The sequence below is a fragment of the Macrobrachium nipponense genome, chromosome 3 (assembly GCF_015104395.2).
Source record: "Macrobrachium nipponense isolate FS-2020 chromosome 3, ASM1510439v2, whole genome shotgun sequence".
In the NCBI taxonomy this organism is placed as follows: Eukaryota; Metazoa; Arthropoda; class Malacostraca; order Decapoda; family Palaemonidae; genus Macrobrachium; species Macrobrachium nipponense.
In genome coordinates this window covers 28,824,065-28,846,408 of record NC_087202.1, presented here as the reverse complement: position 1 = coordinate 28,846,408, position 22,344 = coordinate 28,824,065, and the positions used below count along the sequence as shown (strand labels likewise).

Sequence of the window (22,344 nt, the reverse complement as noted above, 5' to 3'; positions counted from 1 at the left end):
GCTGGCGACACGAGCCAATCGCCCAGAAATAGATTTTTCCTTACGTCAAAATCCCTTTTCTGGGCTCAGCTCGTGTCGCTGCGCGAAATCGTACCAGAGAAATAGCACAAGATTGTAAATAAACATTTAACAAAACAAAAAAGAGGTCTCAAATAAAAGATAAAATAAAATAAAAGAATATAATGTTAATAAAGATACATATACACAATGATACAAAAAATAGAAATATTGCTTAAATTAAACTTAATGCTAATAATATTTCTTAACTTAAGGCAATTTACATAATACAGGGCTTACATGGCATATATGTTCCGAAATAGTATCTGTGTATTAACATGTATCAAGAACTCTAGAGCAATTAAGACAATAAGTTGAGCAGAACAAACTTCAACAACAATAATATATAAAGGAATGTATATAACTTAATATACAAAACCCGTAACCATTACAATTAAGATGTATCCCCTAGCATAAAAATAAGGGGATCACATCTAAGAGATCAAAATATACAATCGATTGTGAGTGTCCCTAGCAAAAAAATAAGGGACACCCACCATATCATCATAAAAGCAGCTAAGACACAAGGTAACCGTAGATGAACAAGGCAGGAATAGACGAACTGTTGGGTGAGACAGGTAGAAAGGAGGACTGGATCTTCTACTAAAGATTAGGCCGAGTCGGGGGAAACTATGTTACCCGCCGCCACTGCTGAAAATTTTAGAGCTTCCAAGGACTTTAAGTAATGACGTTTAAATACTGTCGGCGATTTCCATCCAGTATATTTTTTCAACTCATCGAAGTTCATATGTTGGAAATAGTTAATTGAGGTGGCTACTGCCCTGACATCATGTGCTTTTGGAAAAGAGTCAGGATTGGCTTGTTTAATAAAGTACAGGATCTGCTGCCTGATGCCTTTAATAGATAAAGTACCACCTTTTCTCTCTTAAAGAGAGGACCCGATGAGGATGAGGAGGTCCTAGACAGAAAGGCTCGTAAGGTCGATACTGGGCAAAGAGATATATCTTGTGGAAGGGGTACTACCTTCCATGGTTCCAACCTTCATCAAAGGATCTTCATTCTTTGCTATAAAACTACGTTCCGGAGAAAGAAAGTAGCACTTCCCCTGTGGGAAGAAATTGAATATGATCCGGGTCTCTGGATAAAGCCGACAGTTCTGAAATTCTAGCTCCTGAGGCCAAGCTTAATAAAAATAGAGTTTTTCTTAAGAGCATTATAAATGAGCATGTGTCATTATCAGTTTCTGAAGCCAGCTTTAGAACATCATTTAAGAACCATGATACTGACGTAGGCCTTACAGAAGGTCTAAGTCTAGCACAAGCCTTGGGAATAGACGTGAAGTAGGAGTCTGTCAAGTCTATGTTGAAACCAAATTGAAAAATCTTTTTCAAGGCTGACTTGTTTGTCGTAATGGTGCTAGCTGCTAAGACTTTTTCAAATAAAGATCTGAAAAAGGATATAGCTGAATTGATTGTCATGATTCTAATATCTGATTCTCTCAGGAAGGTTGCTAACTTTTTGACAGCAGCATCATACTGTCTCAAAGTTGAATCTCTTTTATTGGATTCAAGAAGAGAATGTTTTGAGGGTCAATATTCGCATCTCTTTTCGCTGCAAACTTCATGAAATCCATAAAGTTAGGGTTTTTAGAATCCCTGAGGAAGCGAACACAGTCTTCGTTTGTACTGACTGGGAGAGCCTGGGACTGGGAATCCGAAGAGGGCGAAGCCCCAGTTCCAGAATTAGAGGGTACCAATTGCTCTTCGGCCAGTCTGGGGCTACTAGAGCCACTTGACCCTTGAATGTCCTGAGTTTGTCCAGTACCTTCATGCAGAAGATTCACTGGAGGAAAGACATAAATCTTCTCCCAGTTGTTCCAGTCTAGGGCCAGGGCGGTCCGTGGCATAGGCCAGAGGGTCCAGGTTGGGGGCCACATAACATGGGAGTTTGTGGTTTCGCTTGGGATGCGAAGAGATCCACTTGTAGACCTGGAACTCTCTGAAGAATCCATTGGAACGAACTGTTGTCCAGTGACCATTCCGACTCTAGAGGTACTGATCGGGATAGAGCATCTGCTATGACGTTTTCTCACTCCAGCTATATGGGTGGAGGAGATGCCAAACTGAACTTGTCCGCCAGGGAGAAGATGGCTACCATGACATGATTTAGATGACGTGATTTGGAGCCTCCCTGTTTATACAATGTACTACCACTGCGCTGTCCAAGACTAGCTTTATGTCTTTTTTCGGGAGTACTTTGGCGGACGTAACCTTTTTAGAGTCAAGAACACTGCCATTGCTTCCAGTACGTTTATATGGAACTGACGGAACTGAGGTGACCAAGTTCCCTGAACTTTCTTGAACTGGGAATATCCTCCCCAACCGCTTAATGAAGCGTCCGTGTGGATGGTAATCCCCGGAGGAGAGGAAACTGAAGGGGCACTGATATTGATAAGTTCTTGACTTTCGCCCACGGGCGAAGTCGATTCCGTAGAATCTGAGGGACTGAGGATAACTTGTCCCTGGACCTGACGTTTGCTCGTGAGCGCCAGATTCTGGTTAGGTCTTTCAGTTTGGCTTTCATCAAGATGTTTGTCACTGATGCAAACTGGAGTGAACCCAGGATCCTTTCCTGAGTTCTTCTTGACGCAAGTTTGTGACTCAGAAACTGCTTTACTGACTTCGTTATTTCCTTCCTCTTGGCTGATGGAATCGACAGAGTATGGGAGGATAGATTCCATTGGATGCCCAGCCACTGAAAGTTTGACTCTGGAGTGAGTCTTGACTTGGTCCTGTTTATCTTGAAGCCTAGATATTCCAGGAACTGAATCACTTTCAGTGTTGCTACGTGGCATTCCTCGACTGTTGGAGCCCAGATCAACCAATCGTCGAGATACGCTACTACCATAACCCCTTGCGATCTTAGTTGTTGAACTACTACTTCCGCCAACTTCGTGAACACCCTGGGGTGACGTTGAGCCCGAAAGGAACTACCTTGAAGGAGAATGTCTGGTCTCCTATTTTGAAGCCCAGATACGGACGGAAGTGTCTTGCAATAGGGATATGATAGTAAGCGTCTGTAAGATCGATAGAGGTGGTGACGGCCCCACGGGGAAGTAAGGTCCGTACCTGCGAGATCGTGAGCATCTTGAACTTGTCGCAGCGAATGGCTAAGTTTAAGCGGGACAAGTCTAAGATTACCCTTCTTTTTTGTGAGCCTTTCTTTGGCACGCTGAATAAGCGTCCTTGAAATTTTAACCTGTTGACTCTCGCTATAGCTCCTTTCTGAAGGAGGTCCTCCGCATACTCCGTCAATTCTTTGGATGGAAGTTGGCGGAAAGGTCTGGATGGGGGCGGGTCCGCTATCCAGCTCCAACCCAGACTTTTGACACAATGCTCTGCACCCACTTGCTGAAGTTCCACCGGTGGCGGAAGTGAAAACAGCCTCCCTCCTACCTGAACATCCTCATTGGCTTTGATAGCCTCCTCGGCCTCCCCTGAAATGCTTCCCTCTGTTGAAGGGCCCTCCCCGATCCTCTCCCACGAAAGGATCGTTTACCTCTGCCCCCCTTACCCGAGCGGTCATACTTCTGGGAAGCCTGACCCTCGAAGACTTGATTGTAGGCTGGAGAGAGGGCGTAAGAGGTGGAGGGTTGAGGCTGGGGGGAAATCACATAGATTGGCTGCGACTGAGCCTTGGAGGTAGAAGGTTGAGCTGCTTGCACCAACGGAACAGCTGGAACCTGCTGTGTAAAGCGTGGCTGCTTCTTCTGGTAGGGCTGGAAACGTCTGGGTTTCCTTTGAGCCTTACCCCTGATCACTTGATCTTGGCGTCTCCTGGCCGTAAGACCCCAACGATCTTTAAGGCTTTGGTTTAATCTCGTAGCCTCTGCCTGGACCTCCTTCACCATCGCCTCTGGGAAGAGGTCTGCTCCCAGATGCTCGAAGTGAGCAACTTATTCGGCTCATGCCGAATTGTTGCTTCTTGTAGGACATGTTTCCTACAATTCGTCCTAGCCGTGGCGAACTCAAACATATCAGACTGTACCGTTTGAGTCAGAGACTTGGTGAGAAGCTTAAAGAGTGGCTCCGAACCATAGGAAATGGTAGCCACCTCGGTCATGGCCATGGTATTAATAGACCTGGCTAACCGCGATTTGGAATCGAATTCCGCCTGAATAAGGCTATCCGGAAGCCTAGGTAGCTTCTCACCAAACTGCTCCATAGCACAGTCTGGTTTGAGTTTGCCCGCTGAAAAGGTGTTGGGCAAATCTTCCCACAACTCACCGGCTGAGGGGAGTAAAGGAGACGTAGGGTCCGCTTCCTCAAGCTGAGGATCGAATCCCCCTTCTGGGCTGCTGGAATGGTGGTTGTAGCGATCTTTGTCAAGAAAGGGAGCGGGGTACTCTCTTCCATTGTAAAGATCGTAAACGGACTCTTAAACAATTGAATCTTTGTATTGGAACAATCCATGTCCTCTAGACACCTGAGCCATTCTCTCTGAGCCTGGTCTCGTGAATAGAGGACTGTCTCTTTCGGTACCTTATCGTCCCGAGTCATAGCCGAGGCGGTGAGCCTGGCATAGCCGATGAAGGGAGGCTGAAGGTCTTCCGGGTAGAACTCGAAGTCTTCAATCCTCCGAGTTCCACATTCCGGGATAGAGATAAGCCCGTCTTGGAAGGGGGCATATGATGCTACTCTCCAAGGATTGTTCATTGAGAACGGAGGTAGAGAGTCATACGGGGGTAATTGGCCTCCCCCTGTGCTGAAAGTTGGGGAAGAAGCTAGTGGAGCTTGGCTCAGTCCGGCTATAATGTTGTCCTGAGAGTTGATCCTATCAGACAAACGGGAGATCCTTTGTTCCATACTGGATTTCAGAGAACCAACCAGATCGCCCACTTGTTGCAACAGACCAGCGTTGGAATCCAAAGCCGGAGCTGCTGCGGAGGTGGAAGGGTGGCTCTGAACCGGAACCAAGGGCAGTGGAACTGTCGACTCCGCTGGAGTGTGTGATCTCTCCCTGGAGGATCTACTCTTAGAGGATTTAGAGCCGGACCCAGAAGCTTTAGACCTCTCTGCTCCGGGATTTCTAGCCGGAGACTTACGAGAAGAGGATGACGCCGACGCCGTCTTTTTAGACGACGACGACGTCTTGGTCAAGGTTTTTTAACAGCTTGACCTTTGACCTTGGGTCTAACGGAAGCGTCAGGAGAAGTATATAATTCAGCACCTGTAAAGCCTTGGAAGGATGGAGAGGTTGCAGGGGTAGAAGATCCAGTGGCACCCAAGGGTATCCCTTGGGCGTCCAACGTACCTACCTCGACCAACAGGTCGTCTACACCTACCATAGGTTCAATATTAATGTCCAATGTTGCGACTTCCGAGGAGATATCCTGGCCTTGATCTGTTAACGAGGCAGCCAGCTGTTGCTGGATGAAAGCGATAGTCGGGGCAGCCTCTGCTGGGTCGACGTAGCCTGTTGACTTTCCTCCGGGGAAGATCAGTACCGCCAACTTCTTTTCAAGAATGTAGGGCATACCCTTGGCGGCGTTCTTCCCAAAACCGCCGACCCAGGCCCGCAGGGTTGCCAGTGCGGTATCCTTCACAGCCGGAGCCTGAAAGAGAGGGTATTGATTAGATTTTAAGATTAAACTTAAAACTAAAACAAAATTAAAAGCTTAATCTAAAATTATAGGGGCTGCAAAACCCCATGAATTTTTATCTTAAGTTTGGAAAATTGAATTTTAGAAAACTTAAGAATTATAACAAAATGGGGACTGGCTAACGGAGTTGGGAATACTTACCCCTGTCTAAAAGCTGGCTCACCAGATCATAACAAATGGTGCACGTCTCGTGATACCAGACCTGGATGTCCCCGTGCGGAGTCGCGCATGGAGCATGGGACCGGCAAACTTCGTGTCCACATGGGTCTTGAAGTGTGGCGGCGCATCCCGGATGCTCACAGTTGGTGGTCTGTAAGTGAAAAGACACATGAGTATCTTAAAGGTTATCACTTACAGGCTAAAGGATAGAAGAACTCCGTTGCATGCCGGAGCTCGGAAAAAATTTGGGCATAACCCCTCCCTTACCGCCTGAATAGGCTATAACCCCGGAGAGATCCGGTGAGACAGGTGAGGGAGGGGGGGATGGTTTAAGGTAGCTTAAGCTAAACTTACTAGTTTAACATAACAGAACTTAAACCTATAAAATACGAACGTACCGGACTAAGTCCAGTGCGTGGCGGAGTGTCGTGACTCAGCGAGCCGGAGTGGTTAGTAGAGACCAACTGTATATCCCGGTCCACCCTGTTGGGTGGACTAGCACCTTTCCGCTGGATGCTGGGGCTCCGGTGGCAAAGGAGCCCCAGTAAGGTGGGAAAGGGCGAGAGGACAAACAGACCTCGGGGCTAGCAACGGAGCGACGGAGTAGCGCGGAGGGGGGAAAGGCCCGTCCCCCCACCTTACCATCCGGCCGGACCGAGAAGCTGGAGAGGTCGAGTCCAGTCTGGGTCTGTCCCGTCCCTCTACTCCCTCCGCCTGGGGGGAGAGGGAGCAGGCTCGGGTATGCGGACGCGAGCATGGGTAGACCAACCCACCCCCCGACTCTATGGAAGAGCGGGAGGGGGGAGGAAGACTGGACAGGCGTCTGGCTGCTCCGTGATCACGTAGTGACCACGGGGCGGTAACTACAAAACAATGAGACAATAAGGCCTAGAAAACACCACCGGCTGAACAGAGAGATGCTATCGGGAAGCAACCGAACTGAGGAGCGGTAGCATATGGGCCCTATGGGCCCTAACCTAGGCTAAATGAAGCGAGACGCCTACACTAACCTAAAAACAATATAAAAAGAAAAAACATGAAAGGAAGAAAACAAAATAGTAGGAGAAAAAATCCAGGAGTGTACGACTAACCCGAAGGAAAGTCTACCACTCAAAGCTAGCCGGGGCCGATACTAAGAGCCGTGGCTAGGGTCTGGATAGAAGGAGCCTACATAAGGTAAAAGGCATGCATGCATGACAAAAAACCGTGTAGACTGTACCCTAAAACAAAACGGATGATTAAAATAGAGCCGTATTAAAGTAAGGGAATGTTCTGGGTATGGGAGACCAAGAACGAACCTGCCACGAGGCAGAACAATGCTGCCATGCTTCCGACCTAGAGTTCGTATTTATACCTAAAAAACGGCAAATACGGGCTCAGGGCCAGAAAAAAACCAATTAGCATAAATACTGAGTACTAACTTAGCTGCTGCGATGGCTGCACGCTCCATGATAAATAAATCCAAGAAAAGGGCACAAAAAAACACAGAGCAAAAAAGGGCACGTGTATACCGTGTGCGCTAACTGAAAAGGATGGCCACCAGAGGCGCAGCGGTCGGCAGCATGGGATGGAGTAGTAGTAGTTGCTGCCCACTCTGTGGGTCGGCTCTCCTCGTTGTGGGGATTTTGTAGTGGGAGATTTCTATTGGTATTCGGCTCGTGGTAGTGGTCTCACTCGCCATAGTGTTCATACCGACACCCTCTTGGAGGGTGAGCGAGTCAGTTGTACTGACCTTTTTCTTTATTTATTTATTCTCTGGTATGTGTTAGTACATTTACCCTAGAAATAATAGATTAAAGGATATTTCGCGCAGCGACACGAGCTGAGCCCAGAAATATGATTTTATACATAATGTACCATTACGAAGAATCTTCATCGTCAGATGATCTTACTTTAATAACAGCTATCCTTTGCAGCATCGCCTGTTTGCAAGTTTTCGGAATGCTTAAATAAATTTTCCTACTGACTATTGTTAAAGCAAGAAGTCATTCTTTTTGGCGCTAGAGTTCTCAGCTAGACCGGGCGGTGGGACTTAAACAAAGGGTAGCTTAAGAGATAATTCCTTTACACTTCATGGTTTAATAGGCTTAGCCCACCTGCATATCGCCTTCAAAGGTAACAGGAAAAGTGGCAACATTTTTTGGAACATATGTCACGTTTATAAATGCGATTTCTTATTTTATTTACAAATAAAATTATAATCACAATATGTGAACGTTTAAGTCCAGCAAAACTTACTAAAAACTTTAAACTACCAATTTATTGATTCATGTGTTATGAAGGAAGGTATTTAAAACTGGATACTCGTAAATGTGGCAACAGGATTTTTACCCGGAGACGAAAACAATCTATCAGTTTAGATTTGTCGAACTATAGGATAGTTAATGTAAAGAGTTTCAGCCATTTCATTAACTACCTTTCCAGCTGATGTAATAATACAGTCCATGCTCATTATCCGTGCCTAATTAGTTTCCGAAAATGGTCGTGGATATCAAAATCGCGGTTATGAAACATATTTCTCATAAGAATTAATGGTAAACAATGTAATACTATAGACCTAACGCCAAAGTTTTATTTATACATACCTAGATATGTACAGTTTCCGAAAATGGTCATGGATATCAAAATTGCGGTTATGAAACATGTTTCCCTTAAGAATTAATGGTAAACCAATGTAATATAGACCTAACGACAAAGTTTTATTTATACATACCTAAATATGTACAGGTATTCTCCTACTTACAATGGGATTAGGTTCCAAAAACCTCATTGTTTGTTGAAAAGTTTTTATCTCTAATATAGCCTAGCCTACACTAGGGTAATTAGTACCATCTTCACATATATACCTAACCTACACTACACAATATAGTTATTCTATGCATATATGGTTTAGTAATTACTGATATCAGTTAATTCTCTCAGTTCAATGTATACTGACTAATGATAATTCAGTACAGAGAGAAATTGAATAAAATTAACAAAAGTTAGCCTTGCTTATACTATGATATTCAAATGCATATACAGTAACCTAGCCTACAGTATACTCAATTTTTATTGGCTAATTCTGGAGTTTCGATGCATCCTGACACATAATAATTCAGTCAAAAAAAAAAGAAATTGAACAAGAAACGAAAATCATATTCAGTCCGACTTTGGCATAATTGAATGGTATCAGGCTTGCTGATAGGTACGTGTAATTATTTAATACAAACATAATAAATATACATCTTTTCCATGAAGTTTAAAGTTATACATTACCTCGCTTATTCCAGTAATATTGTATGTATCCTCATATTATGGTATTATAAAATACTAACATAGCAGTCAATGTTTTGTTTTGGAAATCAGCTGATGGCAAATATGAGTTTATTTTGCCGTATTCAACTCAATTCTCAGCAAATGTTCTTGCTCCTAGTTAGCATAAATGAATATCTAGATACTTTATTTATATGGAACAGTCATTTTTTGTTATATGACATGTTTTTAAGCCGAAATTTGACTTTAATACGTCTCATTGTGAACTAATTATATTTTCGTTAAAAGATTGCATAAAAATCCATCGATTCAGTTCAATATTTTCACTTGTTTGTCGTAAAATTAGCTTTACGTTATTTATCTTTTATTGATGTGTAAACAACAGTGAAATGTGCTCTTTGAATCATGCCCAGTAGTTTTGATTGAAATAATTTTCTCTCAGTTTTATCTACGGTTATGTTTGAATTCATATCAAAGTTTGGGGTTTTATCCATGCCTAAATATTATTTTATTAGCTTTAGCTACAACTTGCAGTTTAAATTTAACAGTATATTGCCTTGACAATCTCACAGCAAGTAAAATTACATAAAATTAGATAGTCCTATTCTACATAACATCATTTATAACATTACGGTAATTGTTCACTACTGTACGATGGTTGAAATACAAGCAAAACGGATGTTATCGGATTCGGTTGTACTTAGCAAAAAATTTTTTCTCGTTCGGTTGTTCATGGCTGTACATATTTATGCAACAGGTATATTGTAACATTAAAACAATACTTTCATCATTCTCTTGAACTTTTTTGAACTTGTTTAACTTAAAAGACGGCATAAAGATATGGAGGTAAAGAAGTTAGGTGATTGTAATTTTGGCCTCTCTTAAGTTTAATATTTAATAATTTGACGGAATAATTCGTAGACAAAATACGCAGAGCATTATTGGAACTACCGGGCATTTAACAATGTACTCATGAAGTTTTGGGTGGGTGCAATTTTCAGGTTTTGAACCACACTGTTCAGCAATTCTTAGTGATAAAAATTTTATAGACTAGCTTTTTTCAGGCGATTTTTTGCATTTACAAAATTTATAGTTTAATTTACCATTGTCACGTACCAAATTCGTGATTATCAAACACAGTTGACGAAAGTTTACTGTAATGTATTTTGTTTTTGCAGTTCAGTACCATAACCTTAAACATTTATGTATAGCCAGAGGTAAATAATCATAAAAAATTGTCTTTTTTTTATGAGTCTTTATGTTTACAATATTATTGTTGTTTACAATATTATTGGTTATGTCAGGAGAGTTATGTACTTACTTCCCCTCTGAACAGTTTTTCCCGAGTTGGTTTTGTTTTCCATATTAAACAAAGTGAAGGGGGTACATTACTGACTATACAAATACCCGAAAGGGTGTGTGGGGAGGAAAAGGTGAAAACCCCTGCCTTAGAAGGAGTAGGCCATTCAGGAGTTATCTTAAGGCGCAATTACATGAGATACAAGATTTAAAATGACACACAGATTTGTGATAGAAGATGCTACTAATATGCAGTGAACTGGCCGAGATGTGGGCTCGCACAATTCCATCTTCACGAGATGGACTTGAAGGTCCAGCCAATCAGCACCAAGTGTACAACCAATGAATGCCAGAGAAAATGAATGGTGCTCCTTGATTGCCTGCTTTGCAAACAACAGCCAATAGCGTGTCAAATATCATTGCACCTGGGTGTACAGCATCCAAGCTCACATTTTTCTTGTCTGCAGACCAATAGCTTGTGTAAAACACTTTTTAAGAAAAAAATATTTATTGAAATTTTGCTGTTTACATTAATATATTACAGTATTGTAATATTTGAAAATTAGTAAATCTTCTTCCATCCTATAAAATGTATTTACAGTAGTCAACAAACATAACCCTAGTACATACTAGTCCTATCATTCTACAACCTACGTACTATTTAAGATATTCTCTACTTACGTATCATCCTAAAACAATTAATTTTTCAAAATCATCCTACAGCACAACAAAATATCTATAAAATGTACAGTAAGTGCAGAATATTGATGTTAAAGAGCAATACAGTAGTAAGCCCCCACATACTCGCATTCTCACCTATTCACGGATTTTACTGTGGAACTAATCTATAAAAATATTTGCAGGTCCCAACTGTTTGAGGGTGCAAATTTTTTCATAAAGCAATATTCTGTATTTCCATATTCTTTACTGTATATGTGGCATCAAATATTAGTAATAATATTCAATCATACGGTACTCACTAGAGATGAATGTTGATTATAGATGATGATTGTGCAGTCCTATGAATATAGACTGCACAGCAAAGTAGAGGAGTTACATCTCTCTGAGGGTGCCTCTTTACTTTCTTCAGGAGGCACTTCGTCAGGTTTCAGGAGGCTGCATCATGTTGAGTTACTTATACATTTTCACAAACATGGTATAATAGGGTTTCATGAGATCATTAATAGTGTTGGTAAAATTTGAGGCCCTTTCTTCATTTTTATCCCATGCCTTTACCATCGTCTGTATCTGCCTGACTTTCCTGTCAATTTATACAAACCACGAAATTGTTCAAAACCCTTGTCAGTTGGTGATAGTAAAGTGAGCAAAGAGTTCTCCAACAATGACCTCCCTGAGTATTTTACCCTGTTCATAATTTTTTTTACAATGCAAGCAACTGCACTTTCAGTCACGCCATAATGGGCTGTTACTTCTACATGACTTTTACCCTCTTACCATAACAATCATGTCTACTTCCTTGTCATTTTGTCAATAACTGTAAGGGGCTCTGACACTTAGGCTATTTGCCAGAAGCCTTAGAAGAAGTAAAACTTTTAAGAGGACATTATAGTGGATGATTTAAAAGATTATTCTTAGCCCGTAGTATATGTATCATAGCAAAACATGCACAAATGAGATTGTTCAAAATCCTTGTCAGTTGGTGATAGTAAAGTGAGCAGAGTTTTCTCCAAGAATGACCTCCCTGAATATTTTACCCTGTTCATAATTTTACAATGCAGGCGACCGCACTTTGTCACGCCGTAATGGGCTGTTACTTCTCCATGCCTTTTACCCTCTCTTACCATAACAATCATGTCTACTTCCTTGTAGATAACTGTAAGGGGCTCTGACACTTGGGCTATTTGCCAGAAGCCTTAGGAGAAGTAAAACTTTTAGAGGAAATTTTAGTGGATGATTTAAAAGATTATTCTTAGTCCGTAGTATATGTATCATAATGCAAAACATGCACAAACGAGAGAGCATTGAATTGTATGGGTCAATTGGGTGTAAATTGCTCATATTTATATGTATCTTGATATTCTGCACACTGCATTTTATGAAACTTTTTAAGATGATTTTTAGATATTATACATAGGCGGCAATGTAGAGGTACAGGAAGGTGATGAAGAAGGGGAATTGGAATTCTTGGTCTTTTTTGAACCCACGCTTGAAGAAGAGGAGGAAGAGTGACAACTGGGGCCATCATCAGCTGCTCAAGATGTAACTTCTCTATTATGCATTTTTATAAATATAGGTACCTAGTTGTATTGTGTATTATTTAATATTACTGTATATTATTATTTAATGTTATTATTACAGGAAATATGAAAATACAGAATATCACTGAAAAACTCTAAAAAATATGCAAATAATTATGGATAGGTTCCACAGAAAAAATTCTGTGAATCAATTTTTCTGTGGATCAAGAAGTCCTCAAATAGTGGGGGCCAAGTGTATACGTTTTAGGCCCAAGTGAGGCCATTTCAACAAATAAAAAGGAAACCTGAAGGTCCTTTTTGCCTGAGGACTCAACACCCACACAGTGCAGAACCACTTTCAGGTGGTGGTCATCCACCTCACTCTTGGGCAAACTGATTTCCAGAAAATGACCATGTTTACATCAAAATACTTTTTCTCTTCCATCAAGACTCAAATGAGTTCTACAGAGATTCCAGGCCCTCGATCAGCTTTCCAGGGTCCTAGTTCAGTGTCAATGATCTTCATTGTCACAATGCCAGATAACCTCTAGCAAGGTTTTAAATCAAGTAAATTCTCTACATTCTTTGCAAGAGAATTCACTCCAGTCCAGCCAATCTAGTAAGTTATTTCCTCCGTCCCAGGGTAGTCAGGAAATTCCATATCCTAACCACTAGTACCAGCCTGACACTGCAGGGTGACTCAACCCTGATTAGTTTGTGTCCTGGCCTTTCGCTGGACTGTCTCCATGCAGATCGGGTCTTCCTCTCTCAAGTGAAGTTGCAGCTTGAGAGGTGACTGCTATGGCAGCACTCCAAGCAGTCTCAAGATTAGACATCGGGCCTTTTCATTGTTGCAGAAGTGGCTTCCTCTTCAGGGTGTCATACCCCCAACAGAGATGCCTCCTCCAAGAGACTACTACTGTCTGGAAGAGTATTCACTCAAGCCCACCAGATCAGATAGTGAACCTGTTATCCAATCAAGTACTGAAGTGGAATGCAGTACTATCCACCTCTCCGGGTGCATAGGTTCAGAGACCGTACTGACACCCAGGAATGGACCGGTCCTACTCTACTTCGTTATTCCCTTGGAATGAGGTAGAGGCCCTGGTGGAGAGGGTGTGTTTACATCCTCCTCCTGCATCAGGCAATGTCCCACAAGACCCCTGGGACTTTTGAGAGGTACTCCTGCCAAACCTTCTGGTTCAGCTAGTCCCTACTCTTTGGGGCTGCTTTTGCTCCACATAAGAGCACCACAGTCCTCTACTCCTAGGGGAATAGGGACTCTGTCTCATTCCTCTCAAACTCAACATCTGCTTTCCGAAAGAACGAAGATGGAAGAAGGGAGGAAGACTGTCAATAGGGGAGGTGCATGTCAAGCCATTGGGCAACATGGAATGGAGACCTGGGTAGTAGCTGTCCTTAGGGCGGGTATCTACCTGAAGCCCTTAGAGTAACTGTCTCACCTTGCTTGTTCACCATACCATTTCTGTACCAAGTTCACAGAAGGACCTCAACAGTGGAAGTCATTCAAAATCTGTCTCCAGGGTTTACACCAACTGATTCAGGTGGAGAAGGCATCAGGTTGTTGGAGACCAGTCACTGCAATTGAATCAGTTCATTCAAACCAAGTTCAAGAATGGAAACCGTGCTCTCAGTTCTGGACTCCAGAAACGAAAACTAAATGCTTTTGGTGGACCTTAAGAATGCTGTTCAGTCTACTCCACAAGGTGATCACCAGTTCATCACCACCCCCCTCTCATAATGACTTGGTGGCTCCTCATTATCTGCAAGCCAAATTGGTACTCCAATCTGCTGACTCTTGTGGTTGAGACACCAAGAGAGCTTCTCCATGGCCCACCTGCCTGTGTTAACCTTATGTTCACAGGTACTACCAGACAGTTCAAACCCTGCACCTTTTTGTTTGGAGGTTTTTAGTGCATCCTGCAAGAGTGGGTTTTTCTTGCAAGACTACAAGAGAGCTATCTAAGTACCTGTCATTCCTTTGCAAATATGTGCCAAGGAAAAATAGACCATCCTCAGTCATTCGTGTCAAAGAACGGGTATCTCTCCAGGAAGAGCAATGTTCAGTAAATCGCAAATGTCCTTATCTATATGACGACAAACTCCTCTCTCAGCTTCAGCAGTAAAAGACTACAGCTCCACCTTGTTGCAGGTTTTCAAACTAAAGGGAACACAATACTTCAGTGAAGTTTTCCATACAAATGAGAACCTTATAAACAGTTTTGCCCATCTCAGGAACTCCATCCACCCAAGTAGGATGTCTCTCTGGTTGGGAGCTTCACCAGGGAACTTTTCAAACCTCTGCCATGGGCATCTTGTTTGGCACTTGGACAGATAGTGGTCTCATTCCTGAGTTTGTGGTGAAAACTGAAGAGCTGTTCATTCCAGATAAGATTATGATAAAGAGCTCTAGATTTCCTACCCGCACCTGGATGTAATGCTTCTTTTGAGGTGCTACTTGAAGAGTACCAAATCCTGGAGACTGAAGAACAAAAGACTTTTCATGACTACAGTTCAGTGCAAGAAGGTGGTGTCTGAGAATGGCCTTTCTTTCTAGCTTCATGAAGTAAACAAGAGGGAAACCAGCCTTCCCTTCTCACTTGAGACCACACAAAATCAGGAGCAAGGGACTGTCATTGGTAATTGCTTTATAGCAAAGAAAGATAAAGGAAAGGAAAACGCATCTTCGAGAAGTTCTGCAGCAAGGGGGCATTCGCGCATGTGTTGGAGGTGCCTGTTCTCATGATGGTTCTAGAATCGGCAGGAGTTTTGTGGAACTTGACAGGCGCCGTGACGTGACGTGTGATAACGCCGCAATTTCTGATGCAATACCGTCTAGATTCTTCTAAGAAATTCCGGTAATCTCGGGAGTCTGTGACGTTCGCCGTAGGCCCCGCCCCCAGAATCCCGTATAAAATACGACGGACAAAGTAGAAGGCAGATCATCATCAGAGAGAGTCACAGATCTGATCAGTGAGAGCTCAGCAGCAGAGATCAGAGGTCATCCGAGAGAGATAAGAGAAGAAGGAACATACGAAGGATCAAGAGAGAAAAAGGCACCCGAGAATTGGTCAAATTCTGGTCAAGTCGTCGTCAGGAGTGGACGAACCGAGTTCCGAGGTTAATTTCGACGTTGAGCAAGACTTCAGAGAAGAACGTTCTGCGAGAGGTTTTGAGAAAAGTTTTCCTGCCCCTTCAAGTACCGAGAATAGACATTATTTTCTGCAATACGGAGTCAAGAAGACGTCTGCAATTTCAGTTCTCCCTTTGTGAAGCCACCTCTTCAGTCGCAAAACTGGCCAGAGAGTATTTTAATTACCTCAACTTCTTTCCCAGTTCACGCATTGTAAGATTTTACCTTTTTATGTAAATAGGAGACACCATTCTGCATTTATCTTTGTTAGTAAGCTTGTAAATAAACCTTTGTTGTGTTAGTGTTTCTTTCTATATTCATATCCCCAGTTTCATCTGTTTTTTTTGTTTATTTCATATCCAACCTGAACCGGACCTTTCACGGGCCGTAACAGGGACCAATCCCTTGTTTTTCGGACAAACCTTTTGGTGTTTCTGGTAATGATGGCAGGCATCTGGTAAAGGAGACTCACTTCACCTCATTTTACCTGAGGGACATCACCCACAAGACCATAGATACCTCCTCTTTGGGACCTGTGGGGTCTGCTAGCAAGTGTGCCACTTAAGACAGAGAAGTATCTCGTCTGAGTACTCCTTCCTTCTTTCTCTCTCTTTCCAAGAGCAGTGTCCTTGCCAAAGTACCACTACCAGTGTCAGACAAGACAGAGGCGAGTTGACAAGCCTTAGTTACTAGGCTGCATCTCCCTCTGTTCTTCCACTTTTAAGAAATGGGGGGGGGGGGGGGGGTGGGGGGGGGGGGGGGGGGGGGGTGATGGAGCTTGATCTAAACCAATTGCTTGTGGTAACAGCAGGAACTAAAGTATTTCAATGCAAAATATCTCCACAGGGGATGTCATGGTTCTCATTTCACCAAACAGTAGGAGGTTACACAAGTGACATCTTTTGTATGCACAACTTAAAGCATGGCATTTACAAACGAATTTCATTGCTAGTCAGTTGGAGACAACCTCCTACCCTACCCAAGGAGTCTCCTATATAAAAAGCTTTGTATTTCCATAGGAAAGATTAAATTTTTAAAAAGTAATCTCGTTTTTCCTAAATATACAAATTGGCCTCCCTGTTTCGTCCCAGTTACTAAGAGAAAAAGTGAGTGATAACTTAAGATGTATGAGGGGCAGTGTCTGAAAACCAGTAATCTCCACCAGTTAACTTGTGACCAAGATCAACAACCACTCCAGCTCACACTGAAGGGTACTCCTATATAAAAGGTTCAGGTTTTGTGTCCCTAAAAAAAATATACATTACTTTTAAAACACAATTTTTGAGGGGGAGCTGTTAACAGAACTTTTAACTGGTCTGGTCTTGCTGCCTCAATGTACTTGAGGTGGCAAGGTTGGCAGGTCCTTCAGCGCCTTTACTTTAATCCTTTATTTGGAACCCCATTTGCAGTGCCTTTCTCAAACAATCCAAGTTGTTACCCCACCCTTATACTATGTATAGTTTGCGAGGACTGATTAAACCCTTAATGGACAGATACCATATGAGTAACGATAAGGGGTTTATTTGAGTGAGTTGAACGGATTAACTCGTGGTAAGTAACAATACTACACGCCATCAATTTGGATGAATCGGGCAGGATAGTTTCCATTACTTCAATGGTCCAAAAATTAGATATTGGCAATTTCCAGACTGGATTGCTCTGTCTAGGCATCTCAGGAGTCAGTTTGGGTGTTTCACTTCAAGGGGACATCTGTGAAAGGGGCCCCACAAAGGGTTGTAAATAGTCACTTTCAACTTCCTGTAGAAGGTTAGGAAAAATTTTTGGAATTTTTTATCTTACACTTGTGCATTTGCACATCTTCCTCTTTCCACTGATTTTTTCCCCCTTAAATGGCCAACCTGTATTAAAGGTTACCCGATCTGGGGATGTGCATGATATATATTTATTCCATGATATATATTTAGATCCCTTTGGAAGAAGATGAATAAAAGAAGAATAGAAATAGGCCCTCTGAGAATTGAAGGGAGATTAACAATGAAAAAAAGGAAAAAGGGTTTTTGCAACATACTGGCAGAACGTATATAATAGAGAATTCACCCCTAGAATAGATAATGAAGATAATGATATAGAAGTAAGGGATGAAAATAGTGAATATTTAGCTGACATAGATATTAATGAAGCTGATATTGTGCAGGCTATTAATGAAATTAAAAAATGGAGCTGCTGCAGGGCCTGATGGAATTCCTGCTATTTTGTTAAAGAAAGTAGTTCATTCTATCGCAAAGCCACTTGCAATATTATTAAGACAAAGTGTAGATACAGGCAAGATATATGATGAGCACAAATTAGCGTATATTACCCCTACTTTCAAAAGTGGATCAAGACTAGAGGCAAGTAATTATAGGCCTGTGAGTCTAACATCACATATAATGAAAGTGTATGAAAGGGTAATGAAGAAAAATATTATGAAACATTTAATAAAAAAATAATTTGTTTAATAAAGGACAACATGGTTTCGTACCCGGAAAAAGTACACAAACCCAACTGTTAGTCCACCGTGAAAACATATTCAAAAATATGAAAAGCGGAAATGAAACAGATGTGGTTTATTTAGACTTTGCAAAAGCTTTTGATAAAGTAGACCTATAATATTAGCGAAGAAAATTAGAAAACACAATATCGTGGATAAAGTAGGAAGATGGTTAAAAGAATTTTACACAACAGAAAACAGATAGTTATTGCAAACGACGAGAAATCGGATGAAGCCAAGGTAATATCCGGTGTGCCGCAAGGTACGGTGTTAGCTGCAATACTGTTTGTTATTATGATTGAAGACATAGACACTAATGTTAAGGATTCGGTAGTGAGTAGTTCGCAGATGACACAAGAATAAGTAGAGAAATTACTTGTGATGAAGATAGGAACGCTCTACAAAGAGACCTTAACAAAGTATATGATTGGGCAGAGGTAAATAGGATGGTATTTAACTCTGATAAATTTGAATCAATAAATTATGGAGACAGAGAAAGAAAGCTATATGCATATAAGGGACCTAATAATGAGACCATCACAAATAAGGAAGCAGTTAAAGACCTTGGTGTGATGATGAATAGGAAACATGTTATGCAATGATCAAATAGCAACTCTGTTGGTCAAAATGTAAAGCAAAAATGGGAATGTTGTTACGGCACTTCAAAAACAAGCAAAAAGCTTGCAAAACAAATGATTAGCTTTTATAAAACATATGTTCGGAGTCCCAAGAATATTGCAATATGTTGATATGGTACCCACACTATCAAAAGGATATTGCACAAATAGAGAGTGTACAAAGGTCCTTTACAGCTAGAATAGAAGAAGTTAAGGACCTAGACTACTGGGAAAGACTACAATTCTTAAAATTATATAGTCTGGAAAGGAGAAGAGAACGCTACATGATAATTCAGGCATGGAAACAGATAGAAGGAATAGCAGAAAATATCATTGGGGGAACTAAAAAATATCAGAAAGAGCAAGCAGAGGTAGATTAATAGTGCCCAAAAATATACCAGGAAAAATAAGGAAAGCACACAGGACATTAATCCACTACGCACCAGCATCGATAATGCAGCGTTCTATTTCAATGCGTTGCCAGCTCATCTGAGGAATATATCAGGAGTGAGCGTAGAGTGTTTAAGAATAAGCTCGGCAAATATCTAAACTGCATCCCAGACCATCCAAGATTGGAAGATGCAAAATATACCGGAAGATGTACTAGCAACTCTCTGGTAGACATTAGAGGTGCCTTCACACTGAGGGACCTGGGGGCAACCCGAACAAGATGTAAGGTCTGTAAGGTCGTAAGGTCCCCCTCCACAAATCCACACAGTGTATGTGTTACTGCAGCCCCTGATCATGGTTGGAACAACCCAATAACCTTGGGTCACTAGCCTTGTCCAGATCAGAAGTTTTACTACATCCAAGTCTCCTCCAGCTGGTCAGCCTCAGAGATTGCCTCCTGTAAGAGGTTTTGCAGGGTAAGTCACATGCTTCTTAATTGACAAGAGGAAGTTCACAGTGCTTCTACATATTCCTCCTTACTCCCAAAGGGATTGTAATTGAAAAGTGCATTCACCCCTGCCAGGTTAAAATGCATTAATGGATAGCTTACTTGACCAGTCATCATAAAGTATATATATGAGATGATGATAAACTCTGTTGTACACACCTGCTGTTGGATTCAGATTCTGTACTTTGAATCACAATATCATACCATCTACTCAATGTTACAAACTTGGTGAGTTTGTAACATTTGGTTCATGAAGTTTTGTCACATGCCCTCAACTTTTTTATACTTCCACATGAAGTCACAAATTATCTATTTATATAAAATTCACTGTATTTTGGGAATAACTTCTATATCTTCATTTCTGTTAATGCTTATGTGAATATGGATCCACAATCTTCTGGGATATATACAAAACTTCATCAATAATTTATGGGGAAAACATATGTTAAATAAAAAAAATTGGGGGGCAACAATTTTTTTTATGTCAAGTCAATAATAGCTGCAAATCACTGACCATACTGCATGCAGTTTTTTAGGGAAAAAAAAAAAAGGAATAGTACAAGCAGTCTCTGGGTATCGGTGGGGGTTCTGTTCTGACAGTTTGTTAAGCGAAAATTGGGTTGATTTTGTTTCAGCGCTTAACACAAATAACCACAGGGCCTCTGTTAGGCTAGTATCAGTGCCAAACTCTATTATTGGTGTCGATAGCCAGAGACTGCCTGTAAAGAGAATACATCAGATTTATAAATTTATAAATCCATAGTGGAAATCCTTCTGTAAAACCAGTACAACTGAGGGTGATCGCACTAATCATTTCCAAGTTATTAAAACTTACCTGCTATTTAGCTTTAGATGTTTCCATTTCACAGCTCTTGAGTTGGAGTCACCAGTGTTATTGAGGATACTGCAGCCCAAACTTTCATCTTTGTAAAGAAGAATCAACAGAAATATCCATAGTACTGTTGTTTTCAAAACCAAAAGACTTATCATCACATGGAGCACAGGCTTGTGTCTCCCATTTCTGTTTACCTGAAAAAGATTAATGCATGCAATTCAACTTTTCTCTATCTTATTTATCAGACTACAACTTACAAATTTCACATTGAAAATAGTGAAAAAATAAATTTTCTTAATGGAATAGTTTCAAATTTGACAATCACAAACATGGTAGAGTGAATGCTGTCTCCTTTCACTGCAGTTTGATATTGAGCTGTGCTGTATGTCAAAAAACAAAGTAACTGATTCTTTGTTCTCAAATTTATGTAAATATTTGTCAACAATATGCTAAGAATTTTTTACTGATTTTATTTCTTATCTGTGTTTTAATATTGTGTGAGCTGTAATTATAATTTTACAAAATAAAAAATTATTTATTAGATAAAACATATAATTTGGTAAAATTTACTACTGTCTTAAATTGCAGCCCCACAAGGGGTTGTAAAAAGTCATTTCAAACTTCTCGGTGAAAGGTAGGGAAATTTTTTTGAATTTTTTTCTTTCACCATGTGCATTTGCATATCTTACTTTTTCCATTGATTATGTTTTTTTTCATAAATGGCCAACCTCAAAGTTTACCCGGCCCGAGGAGCTGCATATTGATTTTTTTACCCATCCACTAAGGGTTAAACTGCCAATAGTCTGATGGTAGTCAGAGTACGTACTTCAAGAACTGCAACAGCAGCAAAATTTCTCGATTTACTAGTGCAACTTGGTTTTCTTGTGAAGCTGTTCAAGTTGGTATAGTTCAGGCCTGGTATGTGAAGAGTCGTAGGGAATGTTGCTGTCACTTAACCACTTAATCATATCTCCTTTTCTTGAATTTCCTGTAGGTACCTTGTTCAGTTCAGCTGCATGTTGTGGTGGGGAGCATCGTTCATAATAATTAATGAACTTGGAGAGATGTTCAGTATCATTTGCTCTAGAAACCATTTCTAGAATGTATGGCTATTCATAGAATCATTATCTCCTTTATTACTCGTCTTGGATTTGAACATTAAACAGTGTTAAGTGAAACTTGTAAAAGTAAGATATCTATGAAACATGTAAAGTATATCTATGAAATTCGTTGTACAAAAGTAGTGTCAGCCAGTTATCTATTGTAAATCTGATAGACTACACTGCACTGTGTTTATAGAATAGTCTTGGTATCAAGATGTGACTTTTATTTCAATCATAATAGGCACTCGCATATGAATAATAACAGGCTGGGAACCAAACATGGTGGCAGCGAGGAGGGATCAAAGGCTAAGAACTGTAAGTTACTTTAAATTAAGCTAAGTTATGTCCACACTAAGTACACTCTCCAGTTGCTGCTTGTATAGCCTATGGTCAGGCTAACTCTCAAACTAACTGATGATAACTCCGTTGATAGGCCTACCTGGTTATGCCTAATGTTATGATGGTAAGCTTAATTTCCTGATGTCGCCAGTCTTGGATATCGAGGTAATTTAGGCTACCAAGTCTTGATGCTGAAGAAATTCTAATTTAGCCTAGCCTATTTACCTAGCCCAATGATGTGCCTGCCTCTAAGCAACCTACATTAGTCTAACTAAACCACTTAGCCTATACTAGCGTATGAATTCTAGCTGAAATT

The 22,344-nt window shown here is 41.0% G+C and overlaps 2 protein-coding genes across 2 annotated transcripts in view; both read right to left on the bottom strand.

Annotated features, from left to right (window-relative positions):
- The window catches only part of LOC135221679 (uncharacterized), a 35,902-nt gene extending 15,122 nt beyond the window's left edge, over positions 1–20,780 (bottom strand). Inside the window, exon 1 of the mRNA XM_064259406.1 lies at positions 20,587–20,780. Coding sequence (XP_064115476.1) covers positions 20,587–20,741 — 155 coding nt within the window. The 5' untranslated portion in view covers positions 20,742–20,780. The remainder of the gene's footprint in view (positions 1–20,586) is intronic.
- Positions 20,781–21,574: 794 nt separating this feature from the next.
- LOC135222179 (uncharacterized) overlaps positions 21,575–22,344 on the bottom strand; it is a 232,737-nt gene continuing 231,967 nt past the window's right edge. The window contains exon 11 of the mRNA XM_064260338.1: positions 21,575–21,598. Within this exon, the coding sequence (XP_064116408.1) occupies positions 21,590–21,598 (9 nt within the window). The 3' untranslated portion in view covers positions 21,575–21,589. The remainder of the gene's footprint in view (positions 21,599–22,344) is intronic.